This window comes from Typha angustifolia, chromosome 4 (assembly GCF_048772165.1).
Source record: "Typha angustifolia cultivar Huaian chromosome 4, ASM4877216v1, whole genome shotgun sequence".
In the NCBI taxonomy this organism is placed as follows: Eukaryota; Viridiplantae; Streptophyta; class Magnoliopsida; order Poales; family Typhaceae; genus Typha; species Typha angustifolia.
Window position 1 is genome coordinate 2978645 of NC_133242.1, and position 16276 is coordinate 2994920.

The 16276-nt window shown below is 35.9% G+C and overlaps 4 protein-coding genes across 4 annotated transcripts; 2 read left to right on the plus strand and 2 right to left on the minus strand.

Annotated features, from left to right (window-relative positions):
• Nucleotides 1-1477: 1477 nt before the first annotated feature.
• On the minus strand, nucleotides 1478-2384 carry LOC140758745 (uncharacterized). Its single transcript, XM_073095017.1, has one exon. The coding sequence runs from the start codon at nucleotides 2275-2277 to the stop codon at nucleotides 1555-1557; it is 723 nt and encodes a 240-aa protein (XP_072951118.1). The 5' UTR covers nucleotides 2278-2384; the 3' UTR covers nucleotides 1478-1554.
• Nucleotides 2385-3840: 1456 nt separating this feature from the next.
• LOC140758744 (F-box/LRR-repeat protein At3g48880-like) lies at nucleotides 3841-6498 on the minus strand. Its single transcript, XM_073095016.1, has 2 exons — nucleotides 6108-6498; nucleotides 3841-5778 (listed from the first exon to the last, which is right to left on the minus strand). Exons 1-2 carry the CDS (start codon nucleotides 6437-6439, stop codon nucleotides 5253-5255), a joined length of 858 nt encoding a protein of 285 aa, XP_072951117.1. The 5' UTR covers nucleotides 6440-6498; the 3' UTR covers nucleotides 3841-5252.
• Nucleotides 6499-11790: 5292 nt separating this feature from the next.
• LOC140758743 (trans-ocimene synthase, chloroplastic-like) lies at nucleotides 11791-14550 on the plus strand. The gene is made up of 7 exons (XM_073095014.1): nucleotides 11791-11896; nucleotides 11993-12121; nucleotides 12196-12451; nucleotides 12538-12907; nucleotides 13002-13215; nucleotides 13732-13870; nucleotides 14541-14550. Exons 2-6 carry the CDS (start codon nucleotides 11993-11995, stop codon nucleotides 13741-13743), a joined length of 981 nt encoding a protein of 326 aa, XP_072951115.1. The 5' UTR covers nucleotides 11791-11896; the 3' UTR covers nucleotides 13744-13870; nucleotides 14541-14550.
• LOC140759090 (trans-ocimene synthase, chloroplastic-like) lies at nucleotides 13769-15301 on the plus strand. The gene is made up of 3 exons (XM_073095561.1): nucleotides 13769-13870; nucleotides 14541-14789; nucleotides 15005-15301. The coding sequence occupies exons 1-3, from the start codon at nucleotides 13769-13771 to the stop codon at nucleotides 15299-15301; spliced, it is 648 nt and encodes a 215-aa protein (XP_072951662.1).
• The last annotated feature ends 975 nt before the right edge of the window (nucleotides 15302-16276 follow it).

The following is a 16276-nucleotide window of genomic DNA, read 5'->3' on the forward strand; positions in this document are numbered from 1 at the left end:
CAATCATACAATATGATCACAAATGAGGACAGAATTTCTATGATCCAAGATGAAGCGTCAATTATTAAATTTCACATTGTGAAAGTTATTCATGAGTATTATGATAAATCATGCTTGAACACAGGCTTGAATGTGAAACTCAGAGTAGTAATGGATGTTTGGATTCCATACCATCAGAGAAATCAGCTAATGTGAACATGTATCATGCCCTTAAGTCTTACCACCGACAAAAAGATGCACTTCAATTAGTTGAAGTACCCAGACAATCAATAGAGCATCTTATACAAAAGGCTTGGAGTAAAACTCAGAAAAAGAGTTAAATGGTGAATGATGAGAAGATGCATCATAAATTAGTGACCAAGACTTTCTACTAAAACGAAAGGCCTTGAATATCCAATTTTAGCTGATGTAAATATAAAGCTAGTGCATGCTTAAATGCCATTTGATTACATATAACAATATTATGCGAATCCTCTATGGAATAAAATTAAACATCTAATAAGATAGAAGTCTTCCATCGGCAAGTATAAACTAATCAGTGGGAGACATGCAGCTTACACAGTATTGTTTTGTCCAACAGGCCTACATTTTCATCAGGATCATTTGCTCCATTAATAGACTACTTAGTCCAAAGCATGACTTAACAACAGCACCTTAATAAGACCATATGTGCTGTGATGCCATTGGTTTGAGTCCGGAAAGAACAAAAAAGTATTTTAATGTTCTTAATGTCCTGAAGTAATATCTGACCAATCAAGTCCCACTGGTATCTGAGGTAAAACAAAGGCTACATTCCATTGTAAAAGATTTCTAAACCTGAAGTCATTTTGCTTGAACTTTGGAACCTGTTTTTCGTGACCTTTTAACTATCCTATTGATTTCACTGAAAAAATGCTAATCCTTGTAAATGCCAGGGCCCATTCTAGTTCAAAAATTCCTATTCAAACCTTTGTTTTTCTGTTCTATATTCATAATTCAATATTGGATTAATGTTTTGATATGGGATACCAAATTTTATGTTTGACATCTTTAGCTTAGTGCTCTAGTATCTGATTTATCACAATAATACATGTTATGCAAAATGTTTATTTAGTGGCTTTCAGACTTTTTCTCCACTTAATCATCTACCGACCAAGCATTGCATCATTATTCCTCCTGACCTGTGATACCAAATAATTGTCGCATGGTGAACAATTAGATCTCAAACATCAGTTTCCCAAATTCGAAAAGCATATGACTTTTATATATTCCTAGCATCCTGTCAATAGTTAGAAAAGGATTCTTAGTCAATTCTAGAGTGTCAGGCATTTCAAAGGCCGCAAAGCTGATACTCCACCCTAAACTTGCCCTCCATCTAAAATTTCTATGGAACAAAAACAATTTTGTTTTCCTTCTTTTAAAAAATTGATGAGTCAATCTCTGATTATTCCCAAACAGAAATTTTCATGATTCCACCATATAGAAAACAAAGAGGATGTAAAATTAAATATACAATATATATATAAATCAATGGAAACATACAGATACAACAAAAGTGATAAGCTGAATCAAGATTCAAGGTGGATTCTTTCCATTGTTTCTCATAATAATCAAACTCATCTCAGATCCTTCCAAGGTAACATTCCTCACCTCCAAGACGCTCGATCTCTTGAACAAGGCCTTGATCCCCTCCGCCTGTAACTGTCGCCGTACTGCAACAACGACAACCCCACCGCGCCGCACCGTCCGCTCCATCTCCGCAGCGAACCGTGCCGGAAAGAGCGCAGCTTCGACGCCGGTGCTGAACCCGAGATCAAAAACTCTATCAAAGAATGGGAGGTTGTGCGGATCTGCCCGCTTTACGAGCGGCGGGAAGTCGACGAGGTCGACGCCGGTGACGTCGACCACGCCAGACTCCTGCAACGCGGCGACCTCGTGTCCAGCGCCGGCAGAGACGCAGAGGACGCGGGAGGAGTTGGAGAGGAGGGAGATGAGGCGGAGGGGGAGGAAGACGGCGGAGGAGAAGGAGTCGACGCGGCGGCGGTAGGGGGCAGAGGACCGGAGCTTCGAGAAGCGCTTCTCGGGGGAGAGGAAGGAGCGGGAGGAGGCGTCGCAGGAGGACTTGGGGAAGGGGGCTAAGGTTAGGGTTTGGGATTGGTGATTCGGGTGGGAAGGGTAAGAGATGGGAGGAGAACAGTAGGAGGAGGAGTGGAGGAAGAGGTGGAAGAGGGCAATGGTGGCGAGGGTGGCGAAGGTTAGAGAGATGCGGTTAAGTAATCGGCGGACGTTTCCGTCCATTAGAGAGAGACGGAGATGGGGGGACAAGAGACAGAAGAGACTATGGAGGCATTTTGTTTGTTGAAATGCGCCTAAGAGGACGATGGGCAATTTCGAGTAAGCCCAGATCAGGCTAATACAAGGGGAAAAAGTACATTTCACACTTTGTCTTGAAAGAAAATTACGGTTCACATCCTAAGCTAACATTGCCTAGAAAGAATGAGAAAGGGTAAATTACAAATGTTAAATCTTTCCACCACAATAAATATTAAAATTTAAAAAAATATATACTTTCAGCCTTTTTATCTTCTTCATCTAATGTGACAAGATTTAAATCTTAATTATTATCTAACTATTATAATATATATCTCTTTTTAAATATATGATTATATTTTTATTCATCGTAGAAGCTTCATGTTTATTCAAATAATAGAGTGATACGAATAAAAGCTTAGTATATCAAATAGGCATAACCACAGTGTACACCTCCGACCTCAAAGCAATCAAGAAGAAGCACAAGTAGCTCCGCATCCTCACCCACCCCGACAAGAACCTCCCCGCCGCTGCCGATGGCGCGTTCATGTTCGTCAAGGAGGCGTGGGACGCGCTATCGGCGTGCAAACCTGAAGCCGCCGAGACCGGCTCATGCACCAAGGCGTCTGACGAAAGGCCATGTAAGATGGTGTGCTACTACTGCCGCGTGATGTTTGTTGCTTACGTGGAACAGTCGACCGTGCAGTAGTTGGATGAGTTCGCCGTGGTATAGGTTTAACTGGCCGTTTAATCAAGATTCGACTTTTCCAGATGTGCCCTTGAAAGCTTAGCCGACGATAGGACGAGGGACCTGCCGGTGCTGCCGCTCATCGGGTTGGCCCGATGTTCGCCGGCAAGTGAGAATTACCGTGCAGCAGTGGGCCATCCGAGACTCGCAGAGTGCCGATGGTGATGATGAGGGGTCGCCTGAGGCCGGCGGCGGTGTCAAGTTCCCTAAGAGTGCGGCCGGTAGTGCAAGTAGTGGATGTGCGGTAGATATCACAGCAGAGATGTTTCTAATGTTGAGGTGTTATTTTCCTCAGCTTCTCTAGCTCTCTTACACTAGAATTTCCGAAGATTTTTGTTTTGAGTATAATGAATAGGTCATGAAAGCTGAATGCTGAAAACAATCTCGTATTACTCACTGACACCATGGCAAATTCACAGCTACAATCTCAACTTCTTTAGGCACATTTTAATTTAAGAAAAATATTTCGCTATAGTTCATAAGGTGTCTGTGTAATTATCCCTAAAAAGAACATTTTAAGTTCTCTTCTCATGACAAACTTTCAATGATTTGCAACACAAGAATATATCAAAATCAAAAGTTCACTCTTGCACTCAATCCACATGTTTTATCCCATAAATCCAAACATTTTTCGAGATAGCTGAATAAGTTGGCAACTATCAACAGTAAAACACATTGGTAGACACCTTAATTCCATCAGTGAGGTTATTGCCGATATCTATCCAACCTAAGAAGACAATAACAGATTTCGATACCTAATAAATACCAAAAGGGCATTCAACCCACACCAAGTTGACACCAAGTTGAGCAAAGAGAATTAATAAACAGAGAAAGGAGTCATGTAGCTATCTAAGATGTATGGCACATTGGCATTTGAGGCGCAGTTCTGTTATAGTTATTGGTACTTTCCTGGAGAGTTCTGCCCCTTTGACAAGCACAAAAGACAGTACGTTCCCTGGGTACATAGGCATGACACAAACCAAAACTACACCCTGAAGACCAAGGCATAATTTCTCTCCCTCATACTTTCAAATGACAACACTAAATTCATCATGGATTGCCAAACAATGATGTGGAGCATCAAAATATCATACTGACTCCCACAAAAAATGAATAACTTGATTCTCTGCATTAAGATTGGATCTTCAAATCAATTTACTGCTTCATCAACTAAAGCAAATTTTCTCAAAGCAGTAGCTACATTAAGCTATGAAGCATACATATATGGTGCACACAAATGAAGTAAGCTGCTAACTTTCGTCACAAGAATAAAATTTGTCGTATCAGGATATCGCTAAAGTTGCTCGACTATTCAAGTAAAACATCATGTTTGGGACCGAACTATTCCACCAAATCTCCTTTAAACATACCTATTACTTACATATATAGGAAAAACTTCTCATGCTAATTTTAAATATCATTTCAATTTAGCATAAAGATAACATTATAGACCTATTTGTTGTACTAAATATCTCATTGTCTCTCTAGTAAACCATTATAATCTTTAATGTTGATGTCTTTATGGAAGTCGATTCTAAAAGTTAAGAAAAATTTCACCTGTCTTAGAGAAGCAAATATTTTCAGTAAAATTAATAAGAGAACAAAATAAAATATGATATCCTCTATTTGTTCTTTTATCCATATCTAAGGTGATATCTCATATTTCAACTTCTTTTTTTCAATATGACTACTCAAAACTGTTATTCTATAGATGTGTTACATTTAATATCCCTCTAGTCATTTCATCTGGACCTTTGTCCACTCACATTCAGGATGATGTGCACTATCCCATCCTTAGCTCATCAATGCATCGGAGGTAATGAAGATGCATTATTTAGCACTAATTTCTTCACCTGAAGGAGTTTATTTTGGATATATCAGTTTTCATAGTTTCAAGTACCTAGACAAAAGTTTTACATTGAAAAGATACAAGCTGCAATCCTCCTCCTTTACGCCAGCTAAAAAAAATGATAACATAGAAAGCAGAAAAGATAAGTTATATCAAATCAGTGGTGAAATATAAATTAGTAGTACTAGAATTATTTCAATTTCAAAACATGTACAGAATACAAACTAATGTGAAGAGTCAGATAATCAAACTTCTTGAATGCAAAATAAATGTTCAAGGAGCACCTCACCATTTAGAAATGGAAAAAAAAATGAACCAAGAATCCGCATTGTAGAGAGATTGATAAGGTCCCAACCAATTTAGATCTCATGACAGATTAGATAACCACTCCATAATCTTTTGGTCCAGCATGCATCCGCAAGGCTTCTCAAGTAGCCATGAATCTCCACAATTGGAACACTCGATGAACTCGCCCAACTCAACTCTTGAGTCCCAAAGGAACACCTTCAGACGCGAACTCTTCTCAAGGACTACATCAGTGATTGATGAACTCTGATATCCTGAAATGTCAAGGTGCTCAAGCTCCTTCAACTGATCCAAGAAAGTGATAATTGCCTGTGCTGTGAAGTTGGTATTAGTTATCTCGAGCTTCTGCAAGTGTGGGAGAGAATTGGAGATAATAGACGCCATCTCATCATCCAAATATCCAGTAAACACCTTCAACTCAGTGAAGTTGGCGCAGCACTGATTAACATGCAGAAGCACTTCGTAGCTAATAAGATTTTCATCTACTGCCATGCCCTTGAGAAAATGTAATTTGGAAACAGCTTCACAAAACTTATCCGCAGATAAATGTGGATCTGGAAGACTGAAGTAAAGCAATTTTGGGCACCTGAAAGTTCCACAGTTTTTTTTTTTATCTTGTAACAAACTGAGGAATTCAATCCCATTTCCAACTAAAGAAATTTGCAAACGAGTAGAAGATGTTCCTCAAATCAGAAGATATGCTCCACAAAAGAATGACCAAATTTCCTAATCCTAAGAAAATTTTGACAAAATTCGAACTGCATTCTTCAAAATTCTAGAAACTGCATTCATAACTAAGAGAGTCAAAAATTCCAAAATGACACCACTAGAACCCAAAAAATCCGACTTTTTTTTTCCGCTAAAACAATCTCATCAGCAACCAAACAACAACACCCAATTCGAAGAAACAATCACCTCTCGGCGACCAAGAGGAGGTCGTCCTCATCGGCGACGGAAGGGAAGTAGATGGAATCCAGCAGACCGCGGGTACGAGAAAGGACGAACTCGAGGAACCCGGGGAAGCCGTCGAGGCCTCGGAGGCCGAGGTGGTACGAGATGGCGTCCCAATTGCTGAAATCGAGATTTCTCCAGCACGCCGGGTCCATGGCGGCGCCGCGCCACGACGAGCACACGAAAGGTACGGCGGCGACCAGATCCGCCACCCCGACCCTGGCCAAGATCGCGACAAGGAGGTCGCGGTTGAGATCCTCCCACCTCCCCGCTCCGCCCTGAGTGGAAGAAGACATCCGTGTAGGTTTGAGAATAGGAGGGTTGGGTCGGAGTCGGAGAGTAAGGTTTGGGCCTCGGCTTTATTAATACTCTTTGGTTCAAGTTTCGTCAAAATTTATTATATAAATATCACATAACTAATAAGATATTTATATTCTCTCCGGCGTAATCTTTGTTAATCCTCTCTTTCTCTCTCTCTTATTCTTCCAGCATTTTTCTCTCCCAATAGCAATTACTCTATGTCCCTTCAAACTTTAAGAATAACTTTTTATTATGAAATATAATTATTTCAGCTAAATATTATAATAGCTCTAATCTAGAATATAAATATTATTTACTAGAATTATATCTATACCACATAATAATTTACTTACTAATTTATCTTTAATATTTATTCAATCAATTTATTTTATATCAAATCAAAAAATATTTATCCTAATTTTATAAAAAAATAATTTTCTTTTTTTCTTTACTTATATTACATTAAAAATAATTATTACAATTTTATTTTAAAATATTAATAAATATAAGAATACTTATATTCTTAGAATAAATACCTCGTTTTAGAAATAACAAATAAATAATTTCTCTTCTCTTTATAAAATCTCCAAAAATAGGCTGTGAATCATAAATAGATAAAATACAAGGTGTAATTTATAAAAATCTCTTGTTTTTATTTAATTTATATTAATTATTCATTCTATGTTAATTAGTTAATTGAAAGTAAAAGTTTGAGATGCTGATTACTTTAAGATTATGCACTCATTACTATAATTATTATCCAAATACAATTAGTACAATGGGTAATTAAATATACTTAGAAGCATTTACATGTATATAAATATATATCTATAAATTATATATTATTAATAGATTAATAATTATAGTTTTATTAATTCTAATCAAATTTATGTATATTTCTATTCATGCTATGTAATTCTAACGTCTAAATAGATTCTCTTGACTTTCTTACACTAATTATCATCGATTTAGGTAAATCACATGGGCAACATTTAATTAATTCACTTTATTAATTAGACAATCTGCTTAATATAATTTACTAATGATAATTTGTATTAATTATCCGACATGTTCAATTAATATAGATATCCCTAAATCAACTACTCATTTGCTAAAATTAATTTAACCAAATTGTAATTGACCACGCCAAATTCCGATTAGAGCTAATTCCCGGTTATCTATAACGGTACTTTGGGATCACAGTCTAATTTATTAAAAAAAATTATAATAATTAATATAGTTGAACACTAATATCCACTAAATATAATTAATTAAGGCTCATGTCGGACAAGATTAACTAAATAAAATATTTAAATAAATTAATAATAATAAATTTATTTAAGCTAGCTCAAAGTCCATAGCAAAATGGGTTGAGTTGTCACCAACCCAAGCACGACAAACCCACCAAGATAGGCCTAGAAGGCCCCAATCCACTAAAAAAATTAAATAGGTTGGGTCACAGCACAACCCGCAACAATATAGGCTAGGCCACGACCCAACCTATGACCACACATGGGCTAGGATGCACTTAGCTTAAACCCAACATGAGTTGAGCTAACAACAGCCCAACCCAACTAGCAACCTAGGTTGAGTTGCATCCCAACTTAAACTCGAAATGGGCTAGGCAACCCAACTCAATAACACCCTTATCTTGGGCTGGGCTGCACTCAGCCTAAGCTGACTTGAGTTAGGACTCAACCCAACCCAAACCCCAAGGTTGGGCCCTAGCAAACCAAGGGAGGATTCAACCCATCCCAACTCCGTTTCCTCAACCTAGCCTAGCTGAGGAGTAAGGGAAATGGGTTGTGCTATTCCCGACACCCTATAGGTTGAAGAAGACACCCACTATGCATGATTAGCCGACGGAGTAGGCAGCAGCCACCTAACAATGCAACCAAATGCCTCATAACGGGGAAGGAAAGCTGCCAGCTATCTCAGCCACCGATAGCCTTGATTGACCCCACCGGCACTCTCCCCTTGACTAGCAGAAGCTATACGACCAAGGTTGCCGACCAAAGCAAAGGGCTGTCTGGCAGCTCCGACCATGATGGCACCAAAGGATGCCTTTGAAGGCATCCACGCGAGGAGGGGAAGCTCACAGGACTGGCACGGTGAGGCACGAGGTCGTCAGCGATCAGATCACAGCAAGATCGAGAGGAGGAAGACTCCCTCGCTCCTTTTCTTTTTCTCCTTCTTCTTTTCTTTTTATTTTCCTTCCTTCTCCTCACCTGCAACTACCATTAGCCCCTTTTGGGGTTTACACTAGTCACGTGCGTACTCTCTTTTTTTTTTCTAGGGATGTTATAGGAGTACAATTAAATTGTCGAATTACGAAGTCCATCCCTCCAATTTCCGTGATGTTTTTAAAAGAGTCATTCGTGTCAACTTTCCACCAAAAGGAAGGTGGAGGTTCTCATCAGATCAAAAAATTAGAGGAGGTAGTTTTATCGGTTCGATAAAATGGTATTCAACGTATTCATTTTTCTTATGGATGAGAAGCGATCAAATTTGATCTAAAATTTCTCTATCAAAATTTAAAGGTAACCCGATCTATATATTACTAAATCTGATGAAACATAACAGCAATCAAAATCGTGAGACTTTATCTTTTATCTTTATCAGGGAGACACTCCCTCTCCATCTGCCCAGCCTTCATGTGGATTAATGCAGGAGAGGCGAGATTACATCCATAAACCTCAAGGAGGTAAACGAAAGAATGTAATAGACCATTTAACCATTTACTATTCTAAAAAATAAAAGAAACCATTTACTTATGCGACTTGATTAACATAGCAGACCACGTGGAGAAACTCAATTCAAAATTCAAAATTAGATTATTTTAACTAGAAAATTATTTAAAGAGAAGAAGCGATCTATTCTAATTAAACTTAAATTTGACTGTAATATTATATCTAATAATCTTACATAATATATATATATATATATATATTAATCTGATTTTAAAGATTTTATAATTCGATCCTTATTTTCTCTATAATTTGTATGACATCCTACTCACTTCAATAATTTTCTATATAATTTTTATAACATCTGAATTTAATGGAGTATTTTCTGAAAATATTTAGTAAAAAGTAGGCCTCGAATTGTAAATAAAAAAAATAGATGAACAGGGTGGGTGCTAAATGAATATTTTACCTTAATTTCCTTTTTGATTTAAATTTATGCTCGATTTAAAATTTAAAATATTCATAAAAGCTATCCCATATTTCCATACGTTTGGGTAAGAACGTACGAATTGTAAATTACAAAAATGGAGGGTGTAAATTAGAAAGAGATAAAAAGACGGGATGTTAAATGAAATCTTTCCTACATTTTACTTTAAAACATCAACCAGTTTCCTTCCGACTTGACTTGTTTCACTATTTCCAAATTGAGCCGTACATCTGACGAGCATATTTAATAAGGAAATAAAGGTCTCAAATTATAAATATTAAAATGACAGGATGCTAACCACAAAAATGTAAACACCTACCAGTACCGATATAATAAAATTATTTAGTTTACATTTTAAATAGTACTGTGATGAGCTCCTCAAATTATTAACTAATTTGATGCATATGGCTTAATCCCGTCTTGGTACCAAGATGCATTCAATGCCCCTAAATGGACAGAATATCTACGATTAAAAAATGCGAGATCCAAAACATCGAGTGCGTACAAACTAAGGACCGTGATCTTGTGGATCGACAGGTCACAGACTCAGAGATCTCTCACTACGCTCTCTCTCCTACTTAACCAATTGGAGTTAAATATTTACTTTTTTTAAATTAATTTATTTATTGAAGCATTATTGAAGACTGACGATTTGATAACGACGCACAGAAACAGAGGGGATTCAATGAATAACACCGACTGGGTCCAAGCAGGATGTCTGCAAGTGACAATTATATTTTTGGGATAATTGAGATAATTAATCTTCCATGCTGAGATGAGTATGATGCATTGCAAGTATCCTCGGTAGTAATTTGTTTTATTGAAATAAATACAGTAATTTGTCTTAAATTATACATTAGATTCTCAGGGAAATACATGCAATTATATTTCAAACATTTTTATTTTTATACTCAAAATTAATATTGTAGAAATTGATCAAAGGTTCGTAGATGTAACGATTATATGACATGTCATTAGTTTATAATTGTGGGTTGCGTGCAAATTGGATCAAAGGTGCTTCTAGAGACTTATAAATATTTTTATAAAAATGCTATAGCATGTAGGATGCTAATGAGTCCGTCACAAGGAGTGCTATTATGATAATAAAAAATGAGCAATTAATTAGATAATAAGAACGGTTTAAAACTATCGGTAATGCAGCTGAATCCTCTATTATTTGACCATCTATATATGTAATTATATTAATTTTTTTTATTATTTTATTTCTTATATAAAAACTTTTATAACTAAGGATGAATTATACAAGACAATGGTCACTTCTATCTACGGATTGATTTTTATCTATTGCTCACTTTTTTATTTTAATTTTTGATACATCGAACAAAACCAAACATACTTGTCCCATATTATATTATTCACGTGGTACACTATGTGAATTTTTGAATATTTATTATAAATTATATTTTGAAGGCATAATATAATCTGTGAGATGTTTTATGTTGGATGTAACCAAATTGGGTAACAATAAATTCTATATAATCATAATATTTTGTTATTGCTCAATGGATAATACTTTTATAGCAATTATGTTCGCTACTATATATATATATATAAATGATAGGTACATAAGTAACACATATATTTTGCTAGTAAAAAAATGTAAATTTTTACCACTAAATATATTTGTCACTAAAATTTTTTTAATGATAAATGATATTTGCTACTTAAGTTCTTTACTCTTAGAAATCAGTAGTAGTAACAATTATGATCATCACTTTAAACTCTACCTATAATAGTAAATATATTTATCGTTATAAATTATAATTTTACTGAATATTTATTTATTTTTGCTAAGATTTATCGAGAGTATTTGCCATTACAAATCAATCTGTTGCTGCTAAATATTTTAGCTCCCCCAAAAAATATATTTTCTAGTAGTAATTATGCTTACTAACAAATATATTGTAATGGGTACGTCTGCACTTGTATATTATTGTCATATAGCAAAGAGTGAGGTGGCAATGTTTTGAATAATAGAAAGATCAGATCAACTAGGAAAAAAAAAAAAGGGGTAAAGAATCACAAGTGTATATATAAGATAAGACAAGGAGCAGAACAGTACAAGCTCGTGTCTATATCAACATGTATGTCATAAGGGGGAAGTATCTTCATCTCCACCTCTCTTTCTCCAGCCAAACAAAATGCTCATCAGTAAGCCTTCCCTTTCTATTCACAAGTTATTTATCGTGAAGCGAAGTGCACGAGAACCACACCCTCTTCAACTGCCTCTATTGTATGGAAGCTCTCATGATGACAAGGTTAGCAAATTATTAACAACTTTGTTTACAAACACTAAGCATGCATACATACATATATATATGTATTACACTTCATCATCTTGGTGCACAATGTAGATGCCTTGCAAAATTTTGAACAAACGGAACACAAGGTGTAGCTTACAAAAGGTTACGCGCAGATTAGCAAATTACCATCCGAGCATTTGGAATCATGAACTCATCCAATCGATGCGGAGCCCTTTTATCGTGAGATTCTTAGTGCTTAGGTTTTTAGAGTAGTCGTTGAGTTTAAATGCTATATATTTACTTTGATACGGTAGGAGGAGAGATTCACGGAGTATCTGGACGAACTCAAGTTTGAGGCTAAGTCACTGCTTAAGGCGTGTGATGGGCTCTCAGCTCAACTCCAACACATCAACTTGATGCAACGGCTTGGAGTGGCATACCATTTTGAGCAAGAGATCAATGATGTATTCGGTAATGCCTATGCCAATGGTTTCGAGCATTTCGATGATTTAGGCGATAGCGCCCTTTGTTTTCGACTCCTAAGACAGCATGGTTACTATGTGTCCACTGGTAAGAGACTCAAAATATTGCAATACATCTCTAAAGGCTTGATCGATTCCAGACTTCAATTAACTGCATCCCTGCATGGAACTCAGATATTTTTGACAGGTTTAGAGACGAGAATGGATTTAGAAGCTGCTATGCCGATGATATTAGAGGGCTACTTAGCTTATACGAAGCCTCGTACATAGAAGTAGACGAAGGAGAAGTGCTGAAGGAAGCTAGAGAATTCAGCGTTAGGCATCTCAATCAATTGCCATTGGATGCTGACTTCAGACTTGTGGAGCAAGTAAGACATGCAATGGAGGTTCCTTTGCATTGGAGGAGGCCAAGGCTGGAACACAAGTACTTCATACATAGCTACCAAAGGGAGGAAGGATGCAATCCACTCCTTGTAGAGCTAGCAAAGCTAGACTACAACATTATCCAGTCACTGCATCTAGAGGAGATGAAAACACTCTCGTGGTATAATTAGTATTAGTAGATAATTATATTAATTTACCTCTCAAGTTTGTAGATCGATCGAGTTGCTAAGTCTTTTCCATGCTATAATAAATAGGTGGTGGGAAGAACTCGGCAAAAAGCTAAAATATTCTAGGGATCGTTTACTTGAGAATTACTTGTGGACGGTGGGGATTGCCTGGGAGCCTCAATTCTCCAAGTGCAGGATCATACTCACCAAGATTACTTCCATCCTCTCGGTGGTCGATGATAATATACGACACTTACGCTACACTCGACGAAGCTCAACTCTTCACACAGTCTCTCAAAAGGTGATCTTATATACTACATATATATCGAACTTTATCAAGATATGACCTATGTTTTGTCTTTATTGTTATTATCTAAGGTAAGTAACGGTAAGATATAGTTTCAAATGATAAATTTTCCATACACTAATATACAATAGTACCGTGGTTAAGAGTTGAAGGCAATTCAAGCAAGATAAACTAGAATTTATATTAAAGTAAATTCCACAATTATTTTTACTAGCTAGATTGGTTTCCTGGATTTCTTGTTTATACCTAAAGAAGAAAACAAAAAAGAATCCAATAATGGCGAATCCATATGGGGTCAGCGTAAATATCTCTTGATTGATTGCGTTGGATATGGAAAAAGATAAGGAAATTTGCAAAAAGGACCTTTTATGGTTTAAAAATTAAAACCCACCTTATCATTTTTTTTTCTCTAAATAAGCCCTTATTTTTACTAAAATATTGAAAAACCTCAAAGTTAACCTAAACCACATTAGCCTAACATAACAGAAATATTCTACTTTCCTCCTCTAGTTTGCATCCTGAGGCGAAGGATGGGCTTCCAGATTACATGAAGTGGTATTTCCTGGCAGTGAACGAACTCATCAACGAAGCTTCAATTGAAATTGAAATGGATCATGGCTGGGATGCTAAATCCCTCATCAAGAAAGAGGTATATATCTATATATGTATCTATGTATGTATGTATGTACATATGTATATATCTATATATCAAAATTGTCACTACTTTTTTTTAAGAACTTTTTTCAAGATATATATGTAAATAACTAAAAGCTTTTACAAGAAATAAGATTTTCTTATAGATACTATGCTATTGTGTAACAATGGAGAGCTTTAAATTTATACAAGGATATATTAATCTCCTTGTAATCTAAGTTTAGTTTTTAGTTAGATTTAATGGGCGAATTGATATTTTAAAAAAATGTCAATAATTTTCATGATAATTATGATAATTTAAAGAATGCAACTAGTTGTCATTGAGCCTAGCACTAATTAAGCTTGAATTAAAATTAATTTTAAATCTAATTATAATATTAAGTTTGAATTGAAATAATTTTAATTTAATTTAGACTTAAATCAAGCTTGATATAAGGCATGATTATGGAGATATAAGAACTTATATAATAATATTATATGTATTATTTATTATATAATTTAAATATTATATTATTATTATTTTTAGTCTTATTATGATTTTGTTCTATAAATCAAGCTTGAATTAGCTTATTTTTAAGCCAAGCTCAATCGAGCTTTGGCTCTACCGGGGTGGATAAATGTAACAGCAATAATGATAATTAATTTTTTTCCTCCAAAATGCAAAGTGGGAGAGATTATGTGAAGCATTCTTAGTTGAAGCTGAATGGTACAACAAGGGATACAAACCCAGTCTTCAGGAGTACCTCAACAATGCATGGATCACAGTGGGAGGCCCCATTGTTATGGCTCATGCTTATTTTCTATTGGGAAACAAACCAGTTGGAGATGATAGGAATAGCTTGCAAATTGAATCTGGAATCATATATTGGTCCTCACTCCTCGTTCGTCTGGCTAATGATCTGGCAACTTCTAAGGTGATGATTTCTCTTTTAGCCCTTCGTATGTAATTGAATTCATCATCATGATTTATTTTTTCATGTAAAAATAGACATAAAACCTTTCCCCGTATCTCATTCTTTGAACTTAAAACAAACTGTGGTTTTTCTTTTTTTTCCCTCCTTTTCTACTATCTTGAAGTAATAGGAAAGAGTGGTATACATATAAAATTTATGATTGTTGGTGTTGGAAGGCGGAGAAGAGAAGAGGAGACGTTTCCAAATCAGTGGACTGTCATCAGAATGAAACGGGTGGGAAGGAGGAGGCGTCCATGGAGTTTATAAAGGGGTTGATGAGCTACTCCTGGACACAGTTGAACAAGGAGAAGTTATTAAGTGGTCGTCTCCCACGGAGTTTCACAAGCATGGCGGTGAACATGGCAAGAGCTGCTCATTGCATCTACCAACACGGCGACGGCGTCGGCACTTCTACTGGCATTACCAAGAACAAAATCACCTCTATGTTCTTCGAATACATCCCCATGGAATAATAAGAATAATAATCGTAAGAGTAAATTATAGCTTTGATCCCTTGGTTTATAGCTATATTGACTTTAGATTAAGTACTTTTATCTTCTGTGGTTATAATTAAGTCGGACTGTTAATTTTTTTCATCAGAAAATAAAGATATTTTTATCGGTGCTAATAAATTACAAAGCGAGAAGACTACTCGTACAATATTTCAGAGCAGATTATTCTTTTTGTGCGGACGAAAAAAAGTTCCACTAGTATTTTATTCTGGTAATTAACAGTTGAATTGAAGTTTGGTAGGCTCGACCAGGCCAGCCAAGCTAGTTGTAACAATTAATTACTATTAGAATATGGAATGGGGATAAATATCCTTCTTGGGTCCAGGACTGTAAATAACATCTTTTTATCCGAGTGCCTCCAAGATTCGTTCATTATAATTAGCAGATTTAGTCGCGGTGCCCAATTTGATCTCAATTTGGTTAGACAGAGATTTTTAACTTACCCCTATCTATTTTAAACTTAATCATTTAATTTATTAACGAAAATATAAAAGGGCTTAATTACCTTGCACAAAAGTACACTTCGATTTGACGATATGAAGGATATTTTAGTTATTTAGGCTTTTAATCGAAAATATTAGAGTCAATAATAGTATTGATAATAATTGTTATTTGTACTATTACTTTTGGATACAAAGTCTAACCATTGCAACTCAATCGGATATATCTCATAGTGATTAAGTGCTTCAGTTTAAAGAATGGTGCTGGTAAGAGATCCAAAACTTTCTACGTACAACGAACAATAAACGAAGGGGCGTGTTTGAAAACGGTAGGTACTTAAGATTAACTTAATTTCTAATCTCCGTTATGTGTAAATTTCTCACAAGAGCGGAACAATGAGGAATTTACTTGTTTTGCATCTGATCCTTGTTCTATTATTCTTGCGTCCTCCTCCATAATTCAATACACCACATAATTAATCATGTCTACGTACTT

Bases quoted from the DNA above. Each gene is read 5' to 3' on its own strand.
- LOC140758745 (XM_073095017.1), bottom strand. From the start codon at position 2,277: ATGGACGGAAACGTCCGCCGATTACTTAACCGCATCTCTCTAACCTTC.
- LOC140758744 (XM_073095016.1), bottom strand. From the start codon at position 6,439: ATGTCTTCTTCCACTCAGGGCGGAGCGGGGAGGTGGGAGGATCTCAAC. The intron at 5,779-6,107 runs GTGATTGTTTCT...TGGAACTTTCAG, and splicing joins CTCCTCTTGGTCGCCGAGAG to GTGCCCAAAATTGCTTTACT.
- LOC140758743 (XM_073095014.1), top strand. From the start codon at position 11,993: ATGCCTTGCAAAATTTTGAACAAACGGAACACAAGGTGTAGCTTACAA. The intron at 12,122-12,195 runs GTGAGATTCTTA...TTGATACGGTAG, and splicing joins CGATGCGGAGCCCTTTTATC to GAGGAGAGATTCACGGAGTA. The intron at 12,452-12,537 runs GTAAGAGACTCA...CATGGAACTCAG, and splicing joins TGGTTACTATGTGTCCACTG to ATATTTTTGACAGGTTTAGA.
- LOC140759090 (XM_073095561.1), top strand. From the start codon at position 13,769: ATGAAGTGGTATTTCCTGGCAGTGAACGAACTCATCAACGAAGCTTCA. The intron at 13,871-14,540 runs GTATATATCTAT...CAAAATGCAAAG, and splicing joins AATCCCTCATCAAGAAAGAG to TGGGAGAGATTATGTGAAGC. The intron at 14,790-15,004 runs GTGATGATTTCT...TGGTGTTGGAAG, and splicing joins ATGATCTGGCAACTTCTAAG to GCGGAGAAGAGAAGAGGAGA.